Source organism: Asterias rubens, unplaced genomic scaffold, assembly GCF_902459465.1.
Source record: "Asterias rubens unplaced genomic scaffold, eAstRub1.3, whole genome shotgun sequence".
Taxonomy (NCBI): Eukaryota; Metazoa; Echinodermata; class Asteroidea; order Forcipulatida; family Asteriidae; genus Asterias; species Asterias rubens.
Genome location: NW_022985703.1, coordinates 255,565 through 277,666, shown reverse-complemented (window position 1 = coordinate 277,666; position 22,102 = coordinate 255,565). Strand labels below are relative to the sequence as shown.

The 22,102-nt window shown below is 40.0% G+C and overlaps 2 protein-coding genes across 2 annotated transcripts in view; both read left to right on the top strand.

The window, feature by feature from the left end:
* The window catches only part of LOC117305828 (mucin-17-like), a gene marked incomplete at its 5' end in the record, with an annotated part of 63,178 nt that extends 48,966 nt beyond the window's left edge, over positions 1-14,212 (top strand). Inside the window, 16 exons of the mRNA XM_033790702.1 lie at positions 413-661; positions 1,198-1,443; positions 1,929-2,171; positions 2,741-2,989; positions 3,817-3,926; positions 4,471-4,705; positions 4,875-4,988; positions 5,952-6,068; positions 6,612-6,739; positions 7,263-7,482; positions 7,768-7,843; positions 8,346-8,679; positions 9,927-9,977; positions 12,052-12,090; positions 12,774-12,836; positions 13,044-14,212. Coding sequence (XP_033646593.1) covers positions 413-661; positions 1,198-1,443; positions 1,929-2,171; positions 2,741-2,989; positions 3,817-3,926; positions 4,471-4,705; positions 4,875-4,988; positions 5,952-6,068; positions 6,612-6,739; positions 7,263-7,482; positions 7,768-7,843; positions 8,346-8,679; positions 9,927-9,977; positions 12,052-12,090; positions 12,774-12,836; positions 13,044-13,100 — 2,531 coding nt within the window. The remainder of the gene's footprint in view (positions 1-412; positions 662-1,197; positions 1,444-1,928; positions 2,172-2,740; positions 2,990-3,816; positions 3,927-4,470; positions 4,706-4,874; positions 4,989-5,951; positions 6,069-6,611; positions 6,740-7,262; positions 7,483-7,767; positions 7,844-8,345; positions 8,680-9,926; positions 9,978-12,051; positions 12,091-12,773; positions 12,837-13,043) is intronic.
* Positions 14,213-16,031: 1,819 nt separating this feature from the next.
* On the top strand, positions 16,032-20,234 carry LOC117305827 (somatostatin receptor type 5-like). Its single transcript, XM_033790701.1, has 2 exons — positions 16,032-16,494; positions 19,372-20,234. The coding sequence occupies exons 1-2, from the start codon at positions 16,095-16,097 to the stop codon at positions 20,232-20,234; spliced, it is 1,263 nt and encodes a 420-aa protein (XP_033646592.1). The 5' UTR covers positions 16,032-16,094.
* The last annotated feature ends 1,868 nt before the right edge of the window (positions 20,235-22,102 follow it).

Sequence of the window (22,102 nt, the reverse complement as noted above, 5' to 3'; positions counted from 1 at the left end):
TTTCCAAAATCCATTGCTAAGGTGCGATGGATTTTGGATTTTGTGATCGATTTCGGCGTTTGCAGTGACCAAAACGCGTTAGTGAAATGAAGCAAGATACATCATTTTTACTTTTAAATCTGCCTGGTAACATAAGTGCTATTGTTATAAGTGCTTTCTTTGGACATCATCATTTTGGTATTTTTGTATGATTTTTCTATCAGTCAAAATCTACAGTGAAAAGATATTTGGTCAGACAGAAGGAGGGTTAAAAGAGAAACTGTGCTTATAGTTTATTTGACGCTATGTTATGGCATGCTTGTCTTCACACTTAAAGTGCCCATTCTGTTTTGTAGCTTTTTACTTTTGGTCAACAAGTTTGTTCAGCCTGATAATAACAGCATCATCTTTCTCCTCCTTTCTCCCTGAATAGTTGATCGACCACCAACGTTCAATTCCTGTCCATCCAACATGTTTGTAAACACCACGCTGAATGAGGACTTTGCAGTGGTGACATGGCCCGTTCCAATGGCTGTGGATGACAATGGCTCACCCATCGTCGTTGAACAGAATGGATATAACACAGGAAGACGCTTTAATATTGGGCAGTGGATGGTCATGTATGTGGCCACTGATTCCATTGGGCAGACTGCCTCATGTGATTTTAGTGTCACCGTTACAGGTAAGTTGAAGGGATATGTGTTACACTTCCTTGTCCAATTCCATGTGAAAGTTTGTAGATAATGTGATGCCAGCACTCAGCAGTCGATAGTTAAAATACCAATGAAAAATATTCATTGGCTAAGCTGCCATGTGGTTGTAGGCCACACATCGGATGCGAGCATTCAGCAGTTGATATTTAAAATACCGATGATAGCATAGTACAAAATATTCATTGGCTAAGCTGTCATGTGATTGCCCCAACACATCTCATAAGAGGTCATTAACTGTGACTCACTATCTGTTAACCAAACATGACGTTATCTTTCTCGAGCAAACTCTATGCTCCATTTATTTTAGGTTACTACATGTATATCGGTTGTCACACTTGGTACTTATCTAAACACGTTGATTAAAAGTACTGTCATTGGCACGGCGTCTTGTGGGTGTAGGCCCCACACATCTCAGAAATTGATACAGCAGAGTCAAAAACAAACGCTGTGAAAACTACTTGACCACCGAGTGAATTAAAAATTGAATTCATTGATTTTTGGGCAGATAACGAGAAGCCAGTGTTCATGAATTGCCCGACTGACATCACTCGGGTGACGACAGCAGGCTCTATGGTTGCTGTGAGCTGGAATCCACCCTCCTCATCGGATAACTCCGGGGAATACAGCATGACGGTGAATGACAATCACGTATCTGGAGATACATTCGCTATTGGGGTGTATAACGTCATCTACACAGCTATGGATCCAAGCGGAAACGCAGACACTTGTGTGTTTGTCATTACCATTGAGGGTGAGTTAGTAGAGAGTTTTTGTTTCCGACGATGGATGGTTCTGCGACGGTATGTAGTTTTTAGCCAGACGCAGATTCATCCCAAGTACTTTGGTAGAAATCATAGCTGTCGTAGTACCATCCGTCGTCGAAAACGATATCTCTCTAGTGTTGAAAAGGGTGGTAAACATTTGCATTAAAATCTTTAGATGTTTGGAAAACTACTTGTTAGAATAATATTTTTCTGCAGGTCATTCATTTCTCTTGGGAAAATCCATATTAAAGTGCTTTTGGTATAATTTTTTTCAAGAAAACCTATAAGTTGCTTTTTAAAGGATCGCGGTCGTCTTACAACCACTCCTCTTTTAGGTAAAAAGAAATTCCAAGAAGTTTTCTTTCAGCCTCACCATTCACATTGGTTTTGCCTGTAGTCTCGGAAGAAATGGTATGATTTTGTAAACTGAAGTTTGTCAAAAATGATAATTTCTTTGTGTGTTGTTTTGCAGAGGACATGCCTCCTGTGTTTTCCTCCTGTCCTCGAAGCACCACAGTTAAAACGGACCCAGGAGAGGCCTTCGCAACGGTTAGCTTCTCCTACCCAGGACCAACAGACGACCGAAGCAACCCAGTCCTGATGGGCTCTCATGCACCAGGCACGCAGTTCCCTCTCGGCGACACTGAAGTTGTATACACAGCTTATGATTCCGCCGGGCAATCGACAGAGTGTGTGTTTGTCATCACTGTGGAAGGTAAAGAGCTGGGACTATGCAGCGGAGATCTGGGGGATTTGGGAGGGAGGGAGTGGGCTGAGGATTGAGTCGGCTTGTGTGAGAGGGCTCAGAGAATTGGGGCTGGCGACGTGAGTGGGCTGGAGAGAAAGGGCTAGGAGAAAGAGTACTAGGGGGGCAGTGGGCCAGAGGAGAGATGGCTAGGTGTTAGCCAGCTGCAAGTGAAAGGGCTCAGACCGAAAGGACTGGGGTGGGAAGGCTGTCGAGTTAGTGGGCTGCAGATCGACAGACGAAAGTGGGGGCTTATAGTGGTGAGAGTGGGCTTTGGGCGAGAAGGCTTGTGTGAGAGAGCTGTAGGTTAAGTGGGCATGGGGAAAGAGAGAGCGCTGGGAGGGGAGGGCTGGTTTGTCAGGCTGTGGCTAAGTTTGATGTCATTTTTATTTTTTTTTTTTTATTAATTTGTCACCCGATAAACAGGAAATGAATTTTACTGGTAAATTTTCTATAAATTCTCAACACAAAAATCCATGTACTGTTTTTCTGAGATTCAAAATCCTAATGATCACACCTTGCTGTTTCTTACTGTGTAGATCGTGGCGATCCAATCGTCATGAACTGCCCAACAGATATCACCATCTACGTGCTGTCAGCAAGTTCTGAAGCCGCAGCATTCTGGACCCTTCCGACTGCGAATGACACAAGTACTGTTACATTGAGTTCCAACAAAGACCCTGGGGATCTGTTTGGGTCTGGTACAACCAAGGTGACCTATACAGCTACCGATGCTACTGACAATGAAGACAGCTGCTCTTTCTCAGTAACTGTCCAAGAAACAAATCGTAAGTTGACAAAAAGTTCAAATGGGTTAACAAAAAAACGTCGCTTTTGTTTGTTTTCGTTATAAAGGAAAGCAAAATTAACCAGGTGGTAGCTTGAAATAGAATGTTCAAGTCGACGATTCCAAGAACGTTTATGCGCAAGGATTTACTGTGTTAGTGTTGCGCGAGTTGAGCAAGACAAATATTGTGGGAATGGATTGCCCAGTTGTGTAAAGTTTTGTGAAATCAGCACTGATGAGGGAGCGGTGGTTTGTAGCATCGCATAAAAGCGGGCAATTTGTTTAATAACACACCATACAATACACCAAGCTGTTGTTGCAATGGACAGCACATTCGTTTGCAGTACCCACTGCTAAAACATAGGATTCGGACTGCCTCTAAGCCACCGGGCAACCTCGGTAGTCTAGTTGGTAAGACACTGCTTTAGAATTGCAAGGGTCGTGGGTTTGAATCCCACCCGAGTATTGTGCCTGTGATTTTTTTCTTCACAGAGCTCGGCTAAGTACTGAGTTGACTGTGCTAACAGACATCAGTGTATATGGGTAAAAAAAAAATGATTATTCTTTATCCCTGATGCAAGTTTAACATCTATTTATATGACATTTGTTGATCAATCAAATATTTATTTCCATACAAACATATACAAATATAAACAACATGTTTTGTTTGTTGCCTCTGCACGGTTTTCTAGTAAAAAAATAAAACAGTGATGTCATCTTAACCAATAGCAGGGCAGAATGTATGCAGGGTGTTCAAAATACATGCAAAGTCAATGCTTGTTTCACCAACAGGTTTCATAAGATTGAACAAATTTTTTTCCATTTCAGCGACCTATGAAACTGATGGTACTGTTGAGCTGGTCAGGATTGCAAACACTAGTTCCTCATCATTTACTCAAAGCTTTGTGGATGCAGCAACCGATGACTTGATAGCAGACGTAAGTACTTCAAGATATCGTTCACAGTACTTTATTTTCCAATAACTATCTCATGTAGTTCACTAATACAGTGCACCATCTCGAGTTAATCCAGTGGAGGTAATTTTCAATGAAGGCTGCTAGGCCAAGGACACCAAGGCATTTCCTACTTGCTAAAGGGCACTTCGGTGAGGAAATTGTAAATTTCTACTGGAGCATTTCAAGGGCACCAAGGCAATGACCAGGGGGCATGGAGGCAGTGGCCTTTGTTGACTCCGTGAAGAATCAGGCCTGAGGTTGTCAACATCAGTATTAATGTAGAAACTTTTCTTAGCCCTACATAAAAATGTCATAATTAATACTCGCTTAGCACTACATAAAAATGTCATCGTTAATACTCGCTTAGCTCTACATAAACATGTCATCATTAATAGTCACTTAGCTCTACATGAAAATGCCATCGTTAATACTCGCTTAGCCCTAAATAAATATGTCATAGTTAATACTTGCTTAGCTCTAAATAAATATGTCATCGTTAATACTTGCATGCTGGCTTTCCTTGCAGTTGGACAAATTGTTTCGACTGAGTTCTGTGGCTGCAAACTTCATTGGAATCACTCTGGATATCGCCAGCCTATCTAACGACAACAAAGCAACTGTAAAGTTTATCATTTCTTTCATTGGATCTCCACCTCCGAATGATACTGACATAGTTAATGCATTTACGTCTTCTCTGACCGGTGTCTCCGCCGACGAGTTTGATACAGGCAATGCTGTTACAGTGGGTTCATTCTTGTTGAGTAAGTATTTTTTTTAAACAAATTGCTTCTTCACGATACAGGAACATTGTTTCATGATTTGTTTATAAATCCCACACATGCTCTTTGTGTGGCAAAATTCATCTTGTAACTAAATTTCCTTGCCAATTTTTGGTATAATACTTTACTCCTGAATGGTATTTTTTTTCAGGCCAGCAAGACTGTCGACAAATACCTTGTCAGAATGACGGCACATGTGCACTTCAAGGAAGCTCATATACCTGCTCGTGTACTGCATCCTGGTCTGGTGACACTTGTGAACAAGGTATGTATATGACATGTAATATGAAGTTGGTGTCAGAAGTGGGATATGGCACACTAACAAAGAGATCAAACAGAACTTATTGAAGATCGTTCATTTTTCTTAATCTTATTGGTGAAAAATTATACCACCAAGATTTGCTTAACACAAACGTTCCTTGCTTAGCTACCAAGTCACTTTACAAGTAGCTTCATGCTTTGTTAAAATATAGTTAATACATTGTATCTTCATGCTTATATAACCAGCTCTCTACATAGACTTAGCAAAATTGTTTCAATTGACATTCTCTGCTGAAAGAGACCGACAATCATTGGTTTAAGAAAATTGAATTCTCTCATATTTGCTTTTATACACACCATCAAACCAACCTTTTTCATTTGTTTAAAGCTGCTTTTTTTGTAATTTGCTTATTTGTATCTTGTATCTTTCTCTCATTGTATATTTTATTGTTCTCTTTATGCGCTTAGAGGCTTTTTGCATTAGGCGCTTTACAAATGTCTTATTATTATTATTATTATTATTATTATTATTATTATTATTATTATTATTATTATTATTATTATTATTATTATTATTATTATTATTATTATTATTATTATTATTATTATTATTATTATTATTATTATTATTATTATTATTATTATTAAAATAAGGCATCATAATTCTTAGTACACAAAAATATAGATTACATTTGTGCTTCAATCAGTGAATGCCTGGGAAAATGAGAGCAAATGGTTACGATTTTAAGCTTGTTCTATTAAAACTATTAAAACGCTTGATGGTCAGCCGCCCATCGCACCATTATGAACCTAAATGAAGTGAAATAAAACACCTGGCAAAACATTCTCTTTGGACACTTATGAAGAGTATGTACGTTACAGTCAAGTTAGTTATTCTTAATTTCTGCAATTGATGTACGTTTCCTTTCTCTAATTCTTCCAATGTGATCGTGTTTTTCTGATACAGATGTTAATGAGTGTCTTACCACTCCTTGTGCATCGGACCGTGTATGTATCAACACATTGGGTAGTTACATCTGTGGCTGTGCTTCCGGATTCTTCCTGGTTGGTGACTCCTGTATTTGTAAGTGTTCGATCAGCAGCAGCTATAAATCATGTTCAAAATGAGTGCTCCTGTAGGAAATCTAAACAAATTATGTACGTTTTCCATTAATGGTGGGCTGTCATGGCCTAGCGATTAAGAACACTAGATTCAAACTCTGGTGTTTCTGATTAGCAGAATGTGGGTTCGACTCCCAGTCGTGACACTTGTGTCCTTAAGCAAGAAACTAAACATGCTTGTCGTAAAGCTGTTGGTCCCATCCGCAACGCACATAAAAGAACCCGGTGCACTTTGCAAAAAGAGAAGGCGTTTTTCCCCCAGTGTTCCTGGTTTGATTGGCTGCATATTGCGCCACAGCACCTTGTAAGCCATTACACGATGCTATGTAAAAGGAGTAGGTCTCATAATTGAAACGCAGTCCCACATACCTTGCAGGAAAGTGCTGTTAAAGCGCCTTGAACGTCACTGAGTGGCGGATATGCACACTACATAAGAAGCCACTGTTATTGTCGTTATTATTAATTCTAAAAGTCAATTATGATTTTTTTCATTTGCCTATTATAGCCGTGTCTCAGTTCAGTGGTTCGTTTGCAATCACTCGTATCGGCGCTCAAAGGGCAGTTTTCAGTGCTGCTTTGGATGACGCATCTTCCCAGGAATACCAGAGTGTTGTCAGTGACGTCACAGCAGTGGTATGTACTTTAATACACGACACAACAAATTACTAAACTCAACTCGGTGTTGGAACAAAGTTGTCGGATATTCAAAACATTGGTGGGCAAGGAGCTTTCTAACTCTGACCTACATAGGTCAAGTTTGTCAATCCGTATCTGCCGATACCCTTTTCTCACACCAACACTGTATATGCCTAAGTATTGACAAACCCACACGAACCCAACCAGTTGGTGTACATGTATTTCTTTATACGCTTGTTGCTATAGTGATTATATGAGAAACTGGATCAGAGAATTATGTAGTCTTTCCAGCAGTAAACATTTTGTTGTGTATTCGTTTATTTGCAAGGCAGTAAATAATATAACTTGAGTTCAGTGCGCTTGAGTCTGCAGGTGCACCTGACCAAAGCGTAATCAACCCTAATCCGTGTTCATCTAGGAAAACAGAATGCGAACCAGTGTGTTTTCGTATACAAGGAATCCCACTTGACAAGCAAACCAAGTTTTAAAAACAATAATATCCATATAATTTGTTGAACAGCTGGATGGAATTTTCTCAACTGAGCCCTCCTTCATAGAATCTCAAGTCCTGGGCATGTCCAGTGGCAGCATCATGGTGGAATACCTCCTCATCTTTGCCTCGGATACCGAGTTGAACGAAGATGCGGTTACCAAGCAGATGAGCGCCAGCGTGTCCGGTGATGGGGAGATGGCCAATAGTGATATCTACATCAGACCATCCTCACTCACTGTTGCTATTGGTAAGTTTGATTAGTAGTCTGATATGAACATTCCTACACAACATCCACTGTGGTCTTAAATGATGCTTAAAACTATTCCAGCCTGCGATATTACAAATTTACAGTTTCCTCATAGAGCTGCCTTTTCAAAATCGAAGCATCATGGGGCTGCTTTGTATGTGTCCGATATGAAACTTAAATCATTTCAGTTTTGTCTTCTAGTGTGAGGAGGATGACTTGTTGTTTCGATAACATATATCTGAGTTTTACCGCGATGTTTATTTGTGTTTCTTTTATATCAAACAGAAATTTGTCCGTATGGCTTCTGCAAAAATAGTGGAACTTGTTCACCGGACCCTGTAACGTATGAAAGTACATGCACGTAAGTCCAAGTTGTTTGGTTCTTTTAATGTCATTTGATGAATTTTGACAGAGCTTACAATGAAATTACAAATTAACAGTTTTGTTCTCACAAACATTTCACTTAAGTATTTTTAAAACAATTTCATAACCACCCGTGTGATTATTTTACAAAACGTTTTGGAGCTTCTTGTCAGTAAAAACTTTAGGGAAAATCCTAAGTTGTTCCTGACGTTAAAAACTGTCCTCTGAGAATCTGTCCAAAGAGAGATTTGCAGTAAAAATGTAATCAGTTCTCAGGCCTGATACTTCACAGAGGCAACAAAGGCAACTGCCTTCATGCCTTGGTGCCCTTGAAATGCTACTATAGAAGCTTACAATTTCCTCATAGGGTGCACTTTTACCAAGGACAAAATGCCTTGGTGCCCTTGCCCTTTCAAAAACGAAGCATACAGTAGGCCTGAGTTCTTCCCTATGATGACAGCAGCATTGATAAATTATTACTTGCATTTGAACCATGACAGGTGTTCCAGTCCTTACTCTGGGGACCGCTGCGAGATCACCGATGTCTGGTCACCGATCGTCATTGCCATGGTAGCAACCGCTGGGGTGCTCAGCATTGTCCTGATTGCTCTCTTCTTTGCCTGTTGCTTCTTCCTCGGCAAACGTCTTGACGAAAAAGAACCCAAGTACCCAGGTATCTACGACATTGAGCAGCGAGACTCGTACAACTCGTCACTTCCATCCAAGAAGCAGAGCCGATCATCGAATGCTCCGCCGTCTCAGCCATCTGGACGTAGGATTCAGACAAGCTTTGCCGCTTCAGTTGATCTTGATGCCGGTAGCTATAGACGATATGTGAGTATAGTTTCTCATGTGTTTTTTTTTTGGGGGGGGGGGATGGGGGAGACTCTTAAGTTATAAATTATTTCCCTTTCTTTTTATTGTTGTATTGTTCTTTGTTTTGTTATTGTATGAGTGGGGTCTCTACTCGACAAGCTGATGCTTCTTGGAGACCTCCATCTTCACACAAAATCCTATTGTACTTTATTTTCCTTATATTTTCCTTATATTTTCCTTAATCATTATAATTTAATGTAAATTATATCACTTTTCTCTGTGTGTGGTAAAAGTAAAAGAAATGAAGGAATGTACATGAGAGTCTCATGAGGTTGGATGTTGAAAGAATTGTTGTATTTTGCCCGGATGACTAGATATTTTGTTTACGTGGAAAACGGCTGTGATTCAAGTTGTACATGATCCCTATGGATGCTAATTTAACATACACTAAATAACTGTTTTATACCTAAGTTGTTTTTTTATTGATCACTTTTCCTTATTGCTCTGTATTTGCTACATCGGACCATTAGACATGTTTCCTTTTGTTCACAAGGTCCTTTATTCACTGTTCACTGTTTGTTCACTTCACTTCTGTATGGACTCCCCGATAAAGATCTTGCTAAAATTCAACGTGTACAGAACACTGCTGCTCGCCTCGTTTCTTGTCTGCCTCGTTCTCACCATATTACACCTGTACTAATGCAATTGCATTGGCTCCCAGTTAAGTTTCGAACAGTTTACAAAATTCTTCTGTTAACTTTCAAGGCTCAAACATGTCAATCTCCTGCTTATTTATCTGAACTTGTTTATCATTATTTCCCTACTCGGACTTTACGATCATCTCAACAGTCATTGCTTTCTTCTACTAGAGCTTCTTCCATTTTTTATGGCCACAGATCTTTTTCTTACGCCGCACCGTTTCTTTGGAATAGTCTTCCTGTGCATATTCGCCAAGCTAATACTTTACAATGTTTTAAGTCCTTGTTGAAAACTCATTTGTTTAAAGCTTCTTTTTTGTAATTTGCCTATTTGTATCTTGTATCTTTCTCTAATTGTTTATTTTGTTGTTTCTTTAATGCGCTTAGAGGCTTTTGCATTAGGCGCTTTACAAATGCCTTATTATTATTATTATTATTATTATTATGGGCCAGCAACAATACTACTGATGAGGCTAGCTCGTTAAATAATGTTGCAAACATTAGCAAGAGTTCTAAGATTTTTTCCTTTCAGCTGTCACTAACTCGTTAAATTGTTTTTTTTTCTAGGATGATGACTTGGCCGATGAGTCGTTTGTTAACCACGTCTTTGACATTCAGGTAAGACAGTACATTTCAAATCTAACAGTACACTTCAAATCTCTTCTTAATAGTTATCTTATGTCACACAGGTAAGACAGTTAGTTACATTTTAAACTGAAATCAGTTGGTGCGTTGGATTAGCTTCCCTGTGTCGACCCCGCAGTGCTCACTTGGGTGAGCCCCTAGAGGAGGTATTATGGGTGCGTTCGATTAGCTTCCCTGTGTCGACCCCGCAGTGCTCACTTGGGTCAGCCCCTAGAGGAGGTATTATGGGTGCGTTCGATTAGCTTCCCTGTGTCGACCCCGCAGTGCTCACTTGGGTCAGCCCCTAGAGGAGGTATTATGGGTGCGTTCGATTAGCTTCCCTGTGTCGACCCCGCAGTGCTCACTTGGGTGAGCCCCTAGAGGAGGTATTATGGGTGCGTTCGATTAGCTTCCCTGTGTCGACCCCGCAGTGCTCACTTGGGTCAGCCCCTAGAGGAGGTATTATGGGTGCGTTCGATTAGCTTCCCTGTGTCGACCCCGCAGTGCTCACTTGGGTCAGCCCCTAGAGGAGGTATTATGGGTGCGTTAGGTTAGCTTCCCTGTGTCGACCCCGCAGTGCTCACTTGGGTCAGCCCCTAGAGGAGGTATTATGGGTGCGTTCGATTAGCTTCCCTGTGTCGACCCCGCAGTGCTCACTTGGGTGAGCCCCTAGAGGAGGTATTATGGGTGCGTTGGATTAGCTTCCCTGTGTCGACCCCGCAGTGCTCACTTGGGTCAGCCCCTTGAGGAGGTATTATGGGTGCGTTAGATTAGCTTCCCTGTGTCGACCCCGCAGTGCTCACTTGGGTCAGCCCCTAGAGGAGGTATTATGGGTGCGTTGGATTAGCTTCCCTGTGTCGACCCCGCAGTGCTCACTTGGGTGAGCCCCTAGAGGAGGTATTTTGGGTGCGTTCGATTAGCTTCCCTGTGTCGACCCCGCAGTGCTCACTTGGGTCAGCCCCTAGAGGAGGTATTATGGGTGCGTTCGATTAGCTTCCCTGTGTCGACCCCGCAGTGCTCACTTGGGTCAGTCCCTAGAGGAGGTATTATGGGTGCGTTCGATTAGCTTCCCTGTGTCGACCCCGCAGTGCTCACTTGGGTGAGCCCCTAGAGGAGGTATTATGGGTGCGTTCGATTAGCTTCCCTGTGTCGACCCCGCAGTGCTCACTTGGGTCAGCCCCTAGAGGAGGTATTATGGGTGCGTTCGATTAGCTTCCCTGTGTCGACCCCGCAGTGCTCACTTGGGTCAGCCCCTAGAGGAGGTATTATGGGTGCGTTGGATTAGCTTCCCTGTGTCGACCCCGCAGTGCTCACTTGGGTCAGCCCCTAGAGGAGGTATTATGGGTGCGTTCGATTAGCTTCCCTGTGTCGACCCCGCAGTGCTCACTTGGGTGAGCCCCTAGAGGAGGTATTATGGGTGCGTTCGATTAGCTTCCCTGTGTCGACCCCGCAGTGCTCACTTGGGTCAGCCCCTAGAGGAGGTATTATGGGTGCGTTCGATTAGCTTCCCTGTGTCGACCCCGCAGTGCTCACTTGGGTCAGCCCCCTTGAGGAGGTATTATGGGTGCGTTGGATTAGCTTCCCTGTGTCGACCCCGCAGTGCTCACTTGGGTCAGCCCCTAGAGGAGGTATTATGGGTGCGTTGGATTAGCTTCCCTGTGTCGACCCCGCAGTGCTCACTTGGGTCAGCCCCTAGAGGAGGTATTATGGGTGCGTTCGATTAGCTTCCCTGTGTCGACCCCGCAGTGCTCACTTGGGTCAGCCCCTAGAGGAGGTATTATGGGTGCGTTCGATTAGCTTCCCTGTGTCGACCCCGCAGTGCTCACTTGGGTCAGCCCCTAGAGGAGGTATTATGGGTGCGTTCGATTAGCTTCCCTGTGTCGACCAATAGAATGCGTTCTCTGTGCGCCGTTATCGTTATCGTTTTTCGTATCGCTGCAGTGTGATTTGGCCTTTTCTCTTGGAAACGGAAACATGTAACCAGTAACAACCATTACAGTTTTGTCTGATTAGTATTTGAACCTTTTATTGATGATCAAACTATTTTGGATTTCTTTTTCATCAACAGAGTCTTCGCCAGCAATCTTTGGGCTATACAGACGATGTGGTAAGTCTTTAAAGACCTGCTTGAACGAAAATGTCAAGTCGTGAATTTTGCTTATTTATATTTTAAATGTTTTCAATCAATAAGGAAATTGAGTCATATGACTATAAATAGATTTAAATTGTGTGAAAAAAAACAATAATTTTGAATAGCCTTATCCAGCACTTTTCTGAAAGATTAGCGACAACCTTTGTTATGTAATCACTTATGTAACGTCATAGTTGGGAGCTCCAATTTGTAACAAGGCTAACTCCCAGACATGACGTCAAAGCATTTGCCATCAATGTTGGAAGTGTTTGTTGTTTTTCAAAACCTTGAGGTTGGGGTCTGCTTTTTTGATCGATAATTACGATTTTTTTTTAGAAAGGTACACAAATCAAAATTACATTTAAATGATGAGCAAGGGTATTATAAACAAGGTTTCATAACATTTCCATTAAAAACATTCGGCTCAAGCATTTAAGCGTTTATCATCAATGGCTTGTTCCAATGCGGTGCTCTGAAGCTGCTCTCTAGGACCTAAAAATAAACATTCACCCTAAACTCGACGAGAAAAACTTGGCATGTTAAACCGTCATCCGACTTTAGTTCTGCACAAATTAATATTCTATTGATTGTTGTCTCAATTTGTTCCATGTGGTTCGTACACTTAATTTTTGCCTTTTTTTGTATCCTTCTATCTTTAGCCTCGTGACTACCCAATGGTAACATTTATGCACCCTTACATTGCAACAGGACAAGAAGCCTCTGTAAGTTGGACTTAAAATTAGTTCAAGGGGACTTTTCCATAATGACCATCATTTTACCATGTTTTTGGATAATAATATGCAAATAAATATTGTATGTTTTACACAATGTTTTGCACAACCTTTACCATTAAAAAAAAACCAAACCCGCCTTTTTCGCAATTTTATTTCACTATGTTATTTATTTCTAAAATTTTTATTATTTTTTAGAAGCAGTTAAATGCTGCCCAAGGAAGACGACTCAATGACGACGCAGACTACTTCTAGATGGTTTCGCAAGACATCACCACATAAATATACCGGAGTCTCATTACATGTTGTTCTATACAATGACCGTTACCACCGTGTTTCTCAAAAGATATTAAACACTTTTGAAATGGCTGTCAAATAAAAAAAAATTATGATTCTGGGGGAAAAGGTTGAGATGTACGGATAGCTAATGGATTAAACTCTCATTATGACACCGAAAAGTCCGAAAATAATTCATGATTGGGTGAGCACTGCTCACTGAAGAATAGGTAGCCGAAACTTTGGGGTGACACTTGTGTGGATCACTATATTCTACTTTTAAAATATCTTTCTAATCCTATGCATTCTATAACAAACGGTTAAATACGCTTTCCAAAGATCAACTCGACCGATCGAAGGCAATGTGTTCCTTTAAGTGAATGCAGATACTGGAGTCCTGCCTCCTTTGGAACGCACTATTCCAACTGACATCATGTTTTATAAGTGTTTCAAGTTTTTAATGTATTCAGGAGTATAGTGTTTTATCTGTTGAAGGTCTTACTTTTTTAAGGTGTGATTATTTATAAGGTTCAACTAACATGTTTTATTTATGGTAGTTTATTTGTAGATAATGTCCAACCATTGATTTAATTCAATTATTACTGTATTCTGAATCTCCCATAGCTTAGGTTGGAATGTTTCTTTACGTAATTTAATACTTTTAAAAAGTATAAAACTTAGAAGTTCATCGAAAAAGTTACAGATCAGAACCACTCGTTTATAAAATAAGTCAATTCACTTTTTTATCAACCAAATTACTTATAGTATTTCTGTATTTTTTACACATTCTCACGTTTCATTCTTTATTTCACTGTTGGCAGTCATTGCCCATTGGTAATTTTATTTACTGTATTCCTAATAATTTTTTTTTTTTTTTCGTGTGTCTAGTTTTTTTAATTAAGTTTTGTAACACATGTATCCTCATTTTTTTAACAGTTATTTTAAGCTTTGTAACACGTGTAGCCTAATTGTCTTACCAATTATACTATTTATTACTTATAATTGCTTGTGTAAATCACATCCAGTTTGGATGTGATTCAAGAAGTGGGATGCTAATAAAATGAGATCAAAGGAAATGTAATTAATTTAAATCCCCTGGCTACCGCTTCCCAGGTTGTATCGTAATTTGGGTGTGATCCCTGGCTACACGGCAGTTAACGGTTGTATGGCTTCTGACTGGCACCCCCAAACAAAGATATTGACAAAATAGGGACACCGCCAATATAGGGCTAGATAGCTCAGTTGGTAGAGCGCCGGCACGTCAATCTGGAGGTCGTTGGTTCGAATCCCACTCTAGTCAATTCTTTGTTCATCCCAAAAATCATTTCAAAATTTACCCAGTCAGTTTCCCTTGTGGTTTATATCCTACATTTGTTTGGTATATATTTTTTTACCAGTTTGTGGTGGCCCTTTTTGCCGAATATCTTTGTCACGAAATTTACCAAAGAGCAAGCCCCGATTATTTATCCACTTGGCTGTGATTTTCCTCCTTGCTTCAACATTATTATATATTGGCATTTCCTAATGATGCTTACATCTAAGTGATGTCAACCTGATGTCTAGGATTACTTGAGCCCCATATGAGCCCTATAGTTTACTTTTGATAGCGCCCTCTCGTAGGGAAAATTGTGGCAAATCAACACGAAGAGGTTTTAAAAGGCACTGGACACTAGGCATATTGGTAATTACTCAAAATAGTTAGTAGCATAAAAACTTACTTAGTAACGAGCAACGGAGCTGTTGATAAATAACACTTTGGAAAAACGGCTCCATCTGAGGTATAGTTTTGAGAAAGAGGTCATTTCCAACTCGAATTTGAATATTTGAATCTGATAAAAAGACCTAGGAATCTGAAAGCACACACATTTAATGTAACAAGGATGTGTTTTTTTCTTTAATTATTCTCATATAACTTCGTTTGTTATTTTATGCATTCTGTGAGGATACACCAAGTAAGAATACTGATCTTTGACAATTACCAAAGGTGTTCATCAATGCAGCTCTGACGAGTTTTTTTTGTCACGCACGCTGTCTTCTACATGCTTCTACTACTAACAGGCTATTCACACGACAAATGCGATCCCTTGCTTAATTTGAGCAAGGTTGTAAACTGTAGCAATATGTGACAAGATTTTGCAAGAGATTGACAGTAGACAAATTTGTTGTCCTTCACACAAGGTACATTTTGTAAAATTGTACAACCCTGCTACAACTTAGCGAAACTTGTACAGCCATGCTACAACTTAGCAAGGGACCCTTGCTAATTGCTATCGTGTTAGAGGGGATGACGAGGTGACATAATAATTGTCTCTCGGGAGAGGGGTATTATTAGGGTGTCAACACTATGCAGTTGATGATTCGCACAACCTGTGAGTATAATACCTCCTTTAATTGCTTTAAGGCAAGACTGTAATGTATTCCAATTATCGGATGGTTCAATAGGTCTGTTTTGTACACAAATGTATGCCAGCAACTCCCTGGTTCTGTGCGCTAATCGACGTGCTCTATGTTTAGTTCATACGTATAACGGTCGAGCACCGTCACGCGTCCTTGACACAATTCGTACCCAGAACCATCATCTTTGTTATATGTCTGAACAAGGACTATCTTTGCTAGAGGGGTAAACACCCCAATAATACTGCCCCTCCCGACAGACAATTATGTCACCTCGTCATCCCCTCTAACACGATAGCAGTTACAGGGTGTAAAGAAAAGCTAATGTAGTGACAGTGAATTAAGCAAGGGACCCCATTTGTCGTGTGAATAGCCTGTTCGTAGTAGAAGCAAAGTGCATAATATATACGACGGTGAATTGTACCACCTTTGTAAACTCCTGAGGCCATCGTGAGAGGAGGAGATACGCAGCAGCCCCTATGTCTAGTTAGTTCCCCGCACCACCGGTTCCAGTTGTCTTGTCTTCAGCACTTTCAGTTCTCCAAGTTTTGATAGCACGGTTGTATCCGATCTGCACTCATGCACTCAACCAACAATCAAGCACTCTTGGCTTTACTCTTGGCCGAGTTACGTTACCAGAACTCAAACGTGAAGATAATTTGTGGCCACAAGAAGAGCGAAACAAAAATGGACGACATGGTCACCTCGCGAGAAGAAATGCTCAACTCGGACAACTTCTGTGCGTCGTACCCCGAGTTACCGGTGTTAAATCTCACCGATCCAGCAGTAGCAAGTCGGTACGAGTACAAGCCGTTCCCAGCTGCTTTAGTGGCTGCTATCTACCCGGGTATCGCGCTGCTCGGCCTCACGACAAACTTGTTGTTTCTACTCACAGTTTATCGTGTCAAGTCCATGAGAACACTGACGAATGCTTACTTGAGTAACTTGGCAATATCGGACGTGATGTTCCTGTCGACAGGTAGGTTTATGTACATAAATATAGTAGTTATATTCGTTGAAATTAAAGGCACTGGACACATTTGGTTTTGTCAAAGACAAGTATTCTGACTTCAAAAAAATAACAAATCTGTGAAAAGTTAGACTTGGTCAATGAAGTTGCAAGAAAAATGATAGAAGAAGAAACCCCATTCTGTACCACAAATTTGTGAAATTACCTCTTTCTCAAAAACTATAATTGTTACTTGAGGGAGCCGTTTCTCGCAATGTTTTATATCATCAACAGCTCTCCATTGCTCATTACCAAGTAATTAAGCTTTTATGCTATTTTTAACATTATTTTTAGAAGTTACCAGTAGTAGGGTCCACTGCCTTTAATCCGACATTTCTGATTTGTTGACAGGGATTGTGTTATGCTCATAATATAAGCCCTATACTTGCGATAGCAGAAAGCTGGTGAAGCATGTATAACAATTCAAGCTTGACATTTTCATGTCGCCATATAATTTTCGAGGGCGCGTAACATTAAAATTCAAGTTAAAATTACACAAGAATCATTTACATGCAGTAAACATACAAATGAACAGCGCTCTCGTAACGGTTAACTGAATCTTTGTCCGGGTCATTTCAATTTCAAAAGTAAGGGATATAAAAGACAGTGGATACTATTGGTAATTACTCAAAAAATCATTAGCAAAAAACATTACTTGGTAACGAGTATAGGGGAGAGGTTGATGATATAAAACATTGTGAGAAACGGCTCCCTCTGAAGTGACGTAGTTTTCGATAAAGAAGTGAATTTGATTTCGAGACCTCGGAATTAGATTTTGAGGTCTCGAAATCAAGCATCTGATAACACACAACTTCGTGTGACAAGGATGGTTTTTCTTCCATTATTATCTCGCAACTTCGACGACCAATTGAGCTCAAATTGTCACAGGGTTCTTGTCTTATGCATATGTTGAGATACACCAGTGACAAGACTGGTCTTTGACAATGCCCAATAGTGTCCAGTGTCTTTGGATCTGTCTATGTATCTATGTATCAAACATCACCAATTGTTCACGTTTTTGGCTTGACTTTCTTGTGTGGTTTTCACTACCTGCTTTTTCTGTATCCGGATACTGTTAAACTAGGTTAATTACTTGCAGTACGTCATGTTTTATAAAAGTATAATTAAGCAAGTTCATTCATTGCACGATGTACACATCTCATTTTAATGGGAAAAAAATACGAAAATAATTTATTTCTTATCTTCTCTTTTGTTTTTACAGGAAGGCAAAAGTTTAAAAAAAGAAAGAAAAAAAAAAAAAACGTCATAAAAAAGAGGTGCCCTCCCAGACCTGCTCTTAAAAAGAGTAAACATTCTTACACATTTATTATACATAACATATCAATCAAAAATTGTAGTGAAAATTAAAACAAGAGACGTCAAGTAAAAGCAATACACAAATGATATACAAGAACCACCGTATTAAAAACCAGGCCCCTGTGGTTATGTAAGGGATTTACTATTATTTTCATCTACCATGACAAAGGCCTACCAGTCGGATAAAGAAGCGCATTTTAATGACCTATACACAAGACCCACTGAGAACTGGGCCCAATTTTATAGAGCTGCTGATCTTGTGCTTACTGTGCGATTTCCAGTTCATATCCCTGCTAACCGTAAGCATATACCGGTTGATGCCTGCACAAAAATAAATGACGTAACAATGCAAATCCAGTGTGAACGCGCAATATGGCCGCCTAATTGATCTGCTGACCTGTGAAATACCCTTGCACCTTAGCACACTGTTCAGCTACAGTAAGGCACGAAAATTTGCTTAACGTAGCAATGACCAGGACATTCCTGCTGGTTTGAGATGCAGACAGCATCAATTATGTTGCCAAGATGCAGCACCCCCATTTCAATTCAAGGCACTGGGCACAGAAGTTACGGGACACCTTTGGTACTAATTGTCACTTGGTGTATCCCAACATGCATTGAAAAAGTCTATGAAAATTGGACTCAAATTGGTCATCAAAGTTGCAATAGAACAATGAAAGAACAAACATCATAGTTGTGCCTAATAAAAGGCTCCGGGCCTATAGGCTTTTAGTAACTCCTTTGAGTGTGAAAAATCACGTCTTTCTCAAAAACTACGTTACTTCAGATGGAGCTGTTTCTCACATTGTTTTATACTATTAACAACTCTTCATTGCTCATTGCCAAGTGAGTTGTTATGCCAGCAATAATTTCGAGTAATTGCCAATAGTGTACGCGGTCCGAGCTTTTAGTGCACCCCCACCTCCACCAGGGCCCCTCCCATATCTGCTGCAAATTCAGTTGTCGTTGTACCAACCCTGGTTATTATATAACAACTCTCTTTATGCCCAAATCGACGAGAAAAACAATTGAACACACGCTCCTCAAAACAAATTTCAGACCCATATAATAACAAGAGTCCTGGCCTTCGGCATGAGTTTCATGCACATCAATTTGATAACGTAAGAAAACAATTATGACTTAACCCACAACCAGCATAACCTACATCGTAATTTAAAACAAAGATTAGTTGAAATGGACAAGGTATTAGTTACATTAAAAGGCAAGGCCTTTTCATACAATGTCTTCATACATTTTAATGCTTTTCAACATTTCCTATTAAATTAATATTTCTTAAGTGGGCTAATTAACCTTGCAGATGTCACATAATCGGGAGGTGTGGCTCCGAACAACAATAAAGAATGACGAACGAGCCATCCACTCATGAATTAAATGAGCAATGACTATTCTATGCAGCATTTTCTAGATTTTTTAAAGACCTATTGCTTTTCCACTCTGCACAGTATGATCGAATTTATTTGTTTTGAAGTCTACTTTATGCTGATGTTTTTTTTTCTTTTTCGTTTTCAGGAGCAGCCTTTGGTTTTTGGAAGTACGTGTCCACTCCAGTAACGTCTGATTTCTCGATACTGGGCGGGGTCCACGGCTGTTTTCTGACGCAACAGGCAAACGCCATCCCCATCTTTGCATCTACCTTAATGGTAACTGCGGTAACCATCGAACGTTATCTGGCTATCTGCCATCCATTGCGTCACTTGAAATTCAGATCTAAAAGGCGCACTGTTATTGTCATAGCCTCAACGTGGTTCGTTTCTATGTGTCTCGCGGCCATGTTGTTTCCAAGCAGTACAAACTACGTCACACTTTGCGTCATGTGGCCGGATGATGAGTACTTCGTTAACTTTCCAGGCCTAATTTCGTACTGTGGTGGTGCGAATGATAACTGGTCTACGGTCCTAGCATTTTGTGGTTTAACAATCCCATTCATCGTGGAGATTGTTGTTTGTTTCGCCTTATTCTGCTTAATACTGCGCAAACTCAGTGTGCGAATTGGCGGCATTGGCAACAACGCCAGTAATAATAATAACTTTAAAAACACGCGGGATCAAGTTGCGAAAATGTTAGTGATCACCGGCGTGACAATATTCATCCTACTCACACCTCGCACTGTAGTTACGATCTACTATTACATCAAATTGTTCACTGGTGTCCAGGGTTTTTCTTCCGATACTGAAACCGTTCTCTTTATATCGACCAATCTTCTTGTGTACGTGAATTCCGTAGTCAACCCGATCATCTACGCGTTCGCCAACGAACGGTATCGAGTGGCGTTCCTTAAAGCAGTCAGATGTTGTCCTCGGCGCTCTAGAAGTAATTCGTCTCTTCGGCTGCATGAATATTGTAACAGCAACACCAAAACAACCAATACATAGACAAGGCGCTTCTGGGAAGTTGCGGAGTGGTCATTCGTGTAAATCGCCCAAACGGTGCATGCGGTCCACGTATAATAATAATTATGCATGTGTGGTAGGCCTACTAAGTGTAATTTGAAAATAGTTATGAAGATTTAAATGTATTAAAATATCTAATTTCGGCATGACTTTGCAATGACTGTCTTCTTTGAAACCGTTCATTCTTTTGCAGACTCTTGGTGGCGCACTATATTATGATAAAAGTGATATATTTTTTCCAGAACCGCAGCACTTCGAATTGAAACGTTTCATGCATTAAAGAAATTATCACATGTTACTTCCTACCGCGTTTCATGTTCAGGGACATTACCAAACGTACACATACATACCCTTAAAGGCACTGAGCACTTAAGCAATTGTCCAAGACCACTATTCTCACTTGGTGTATCCCAACTTATAAAGTATTACATCACATAATAATGTGAACATTTGAACTCGATTATTCAACAAAGTTGCACGAGTATCATGATGCAGGTGGCTTACATAGGCTTCATGACTAAAGTCTTTTACGTGTGAGACAAACCTCTTTCTCAAAAACTACAAAACCTTAGAGGGAGCCATTTCTTACAACGTTATACTATCAACAGCTCTTCATTGCTCATAACCAAGTAAGTTTTTATGCTAACAATTATTCTGAGTAATGACGAATAGTGTCCAGTGCCTTTAATTAAACGAAAGCAAACTTTTGAGGTAGATATAACGTAAAGGTACCACATTCACAAATTATTCTATAACATTATATAACGTCCTATAATAGTAAAGTGTATTAAAAAAAATATCTGGTGGTAAGGGACATATGATGGTCGCTGTATTTTGACTAATAATTAAAATTAATTAGTAAAACCCTGTAGTATGTGATTACGTAATCATTTGATTACTTTCATCACCTTGTCGCTCGACTGCTAATTTGTTTTTAAAACAGCCTTGGGAAATCGTATAAAACTATGGGGCATGAAGCTGTTCCATACAGTTACCACATTCACAGTACTATCAACCAGCCAACATTATGACATAGCTGACCTTCACCGTCTCTGCCACTGCCAAATCAATGGAACTCATGACCATCACAGCTTCGCCATGCTACTTCACTCAGACAATTCAAGAATTAAAGATGCTATGTCAGATTTTTGGCCGATTTGACCCACAAATTTTGATTTAAGATTCAATAGGTATTTTGATGGGGTTCGAGAAAGTTACAAGCTTTCATTTGAGCCATTGCTCGAAAAAGTCCGCCATTATTAGTAGCAGTGAAATAAAGTGCTCAAAATTAGTTTTTATCGGGATCCCGACAACATATCACGTGACCACTTCTTATGTGTTTTATAAGAAACGTTTTAAATTTTTGTCATGGTTCCTGACCATTAAAAGTAAAAGTTAAACTTCTTTTTCGTTAGAGCGGGTGATACTCTTTGGAATACCATTCACTCCAAAAAAATCAATTTTTTAATGTTTGGGGCAAAAAATCTGACATAGCATCTTTAAGACTCATTTATACAGAAATACTTGACTGTTTTGTTTTAAAATACACATTGGAACATCTTGGGTTTGGACTTCTTTGTGCATCTTTTGTAGGCGCCGTGTAACCTTATGAAAAAGACGCCTGATATAAATGCCGATATGGATGTATGTACATGTAAATAGATGTGCATGAATGTTATGTATGTAATTAGAAACATAAAGGTGGTATAGGATGTACATGTATAATATTGTTATTGCTGTATTTTGATTAATAATTAAATTGATATAAACGCTGCAGTATGTGATTACAAAATCTGTTATCACCTTAAGCTCAGCTGCTAATTGTTTATGGCAGTCTGGGAAATTGTATA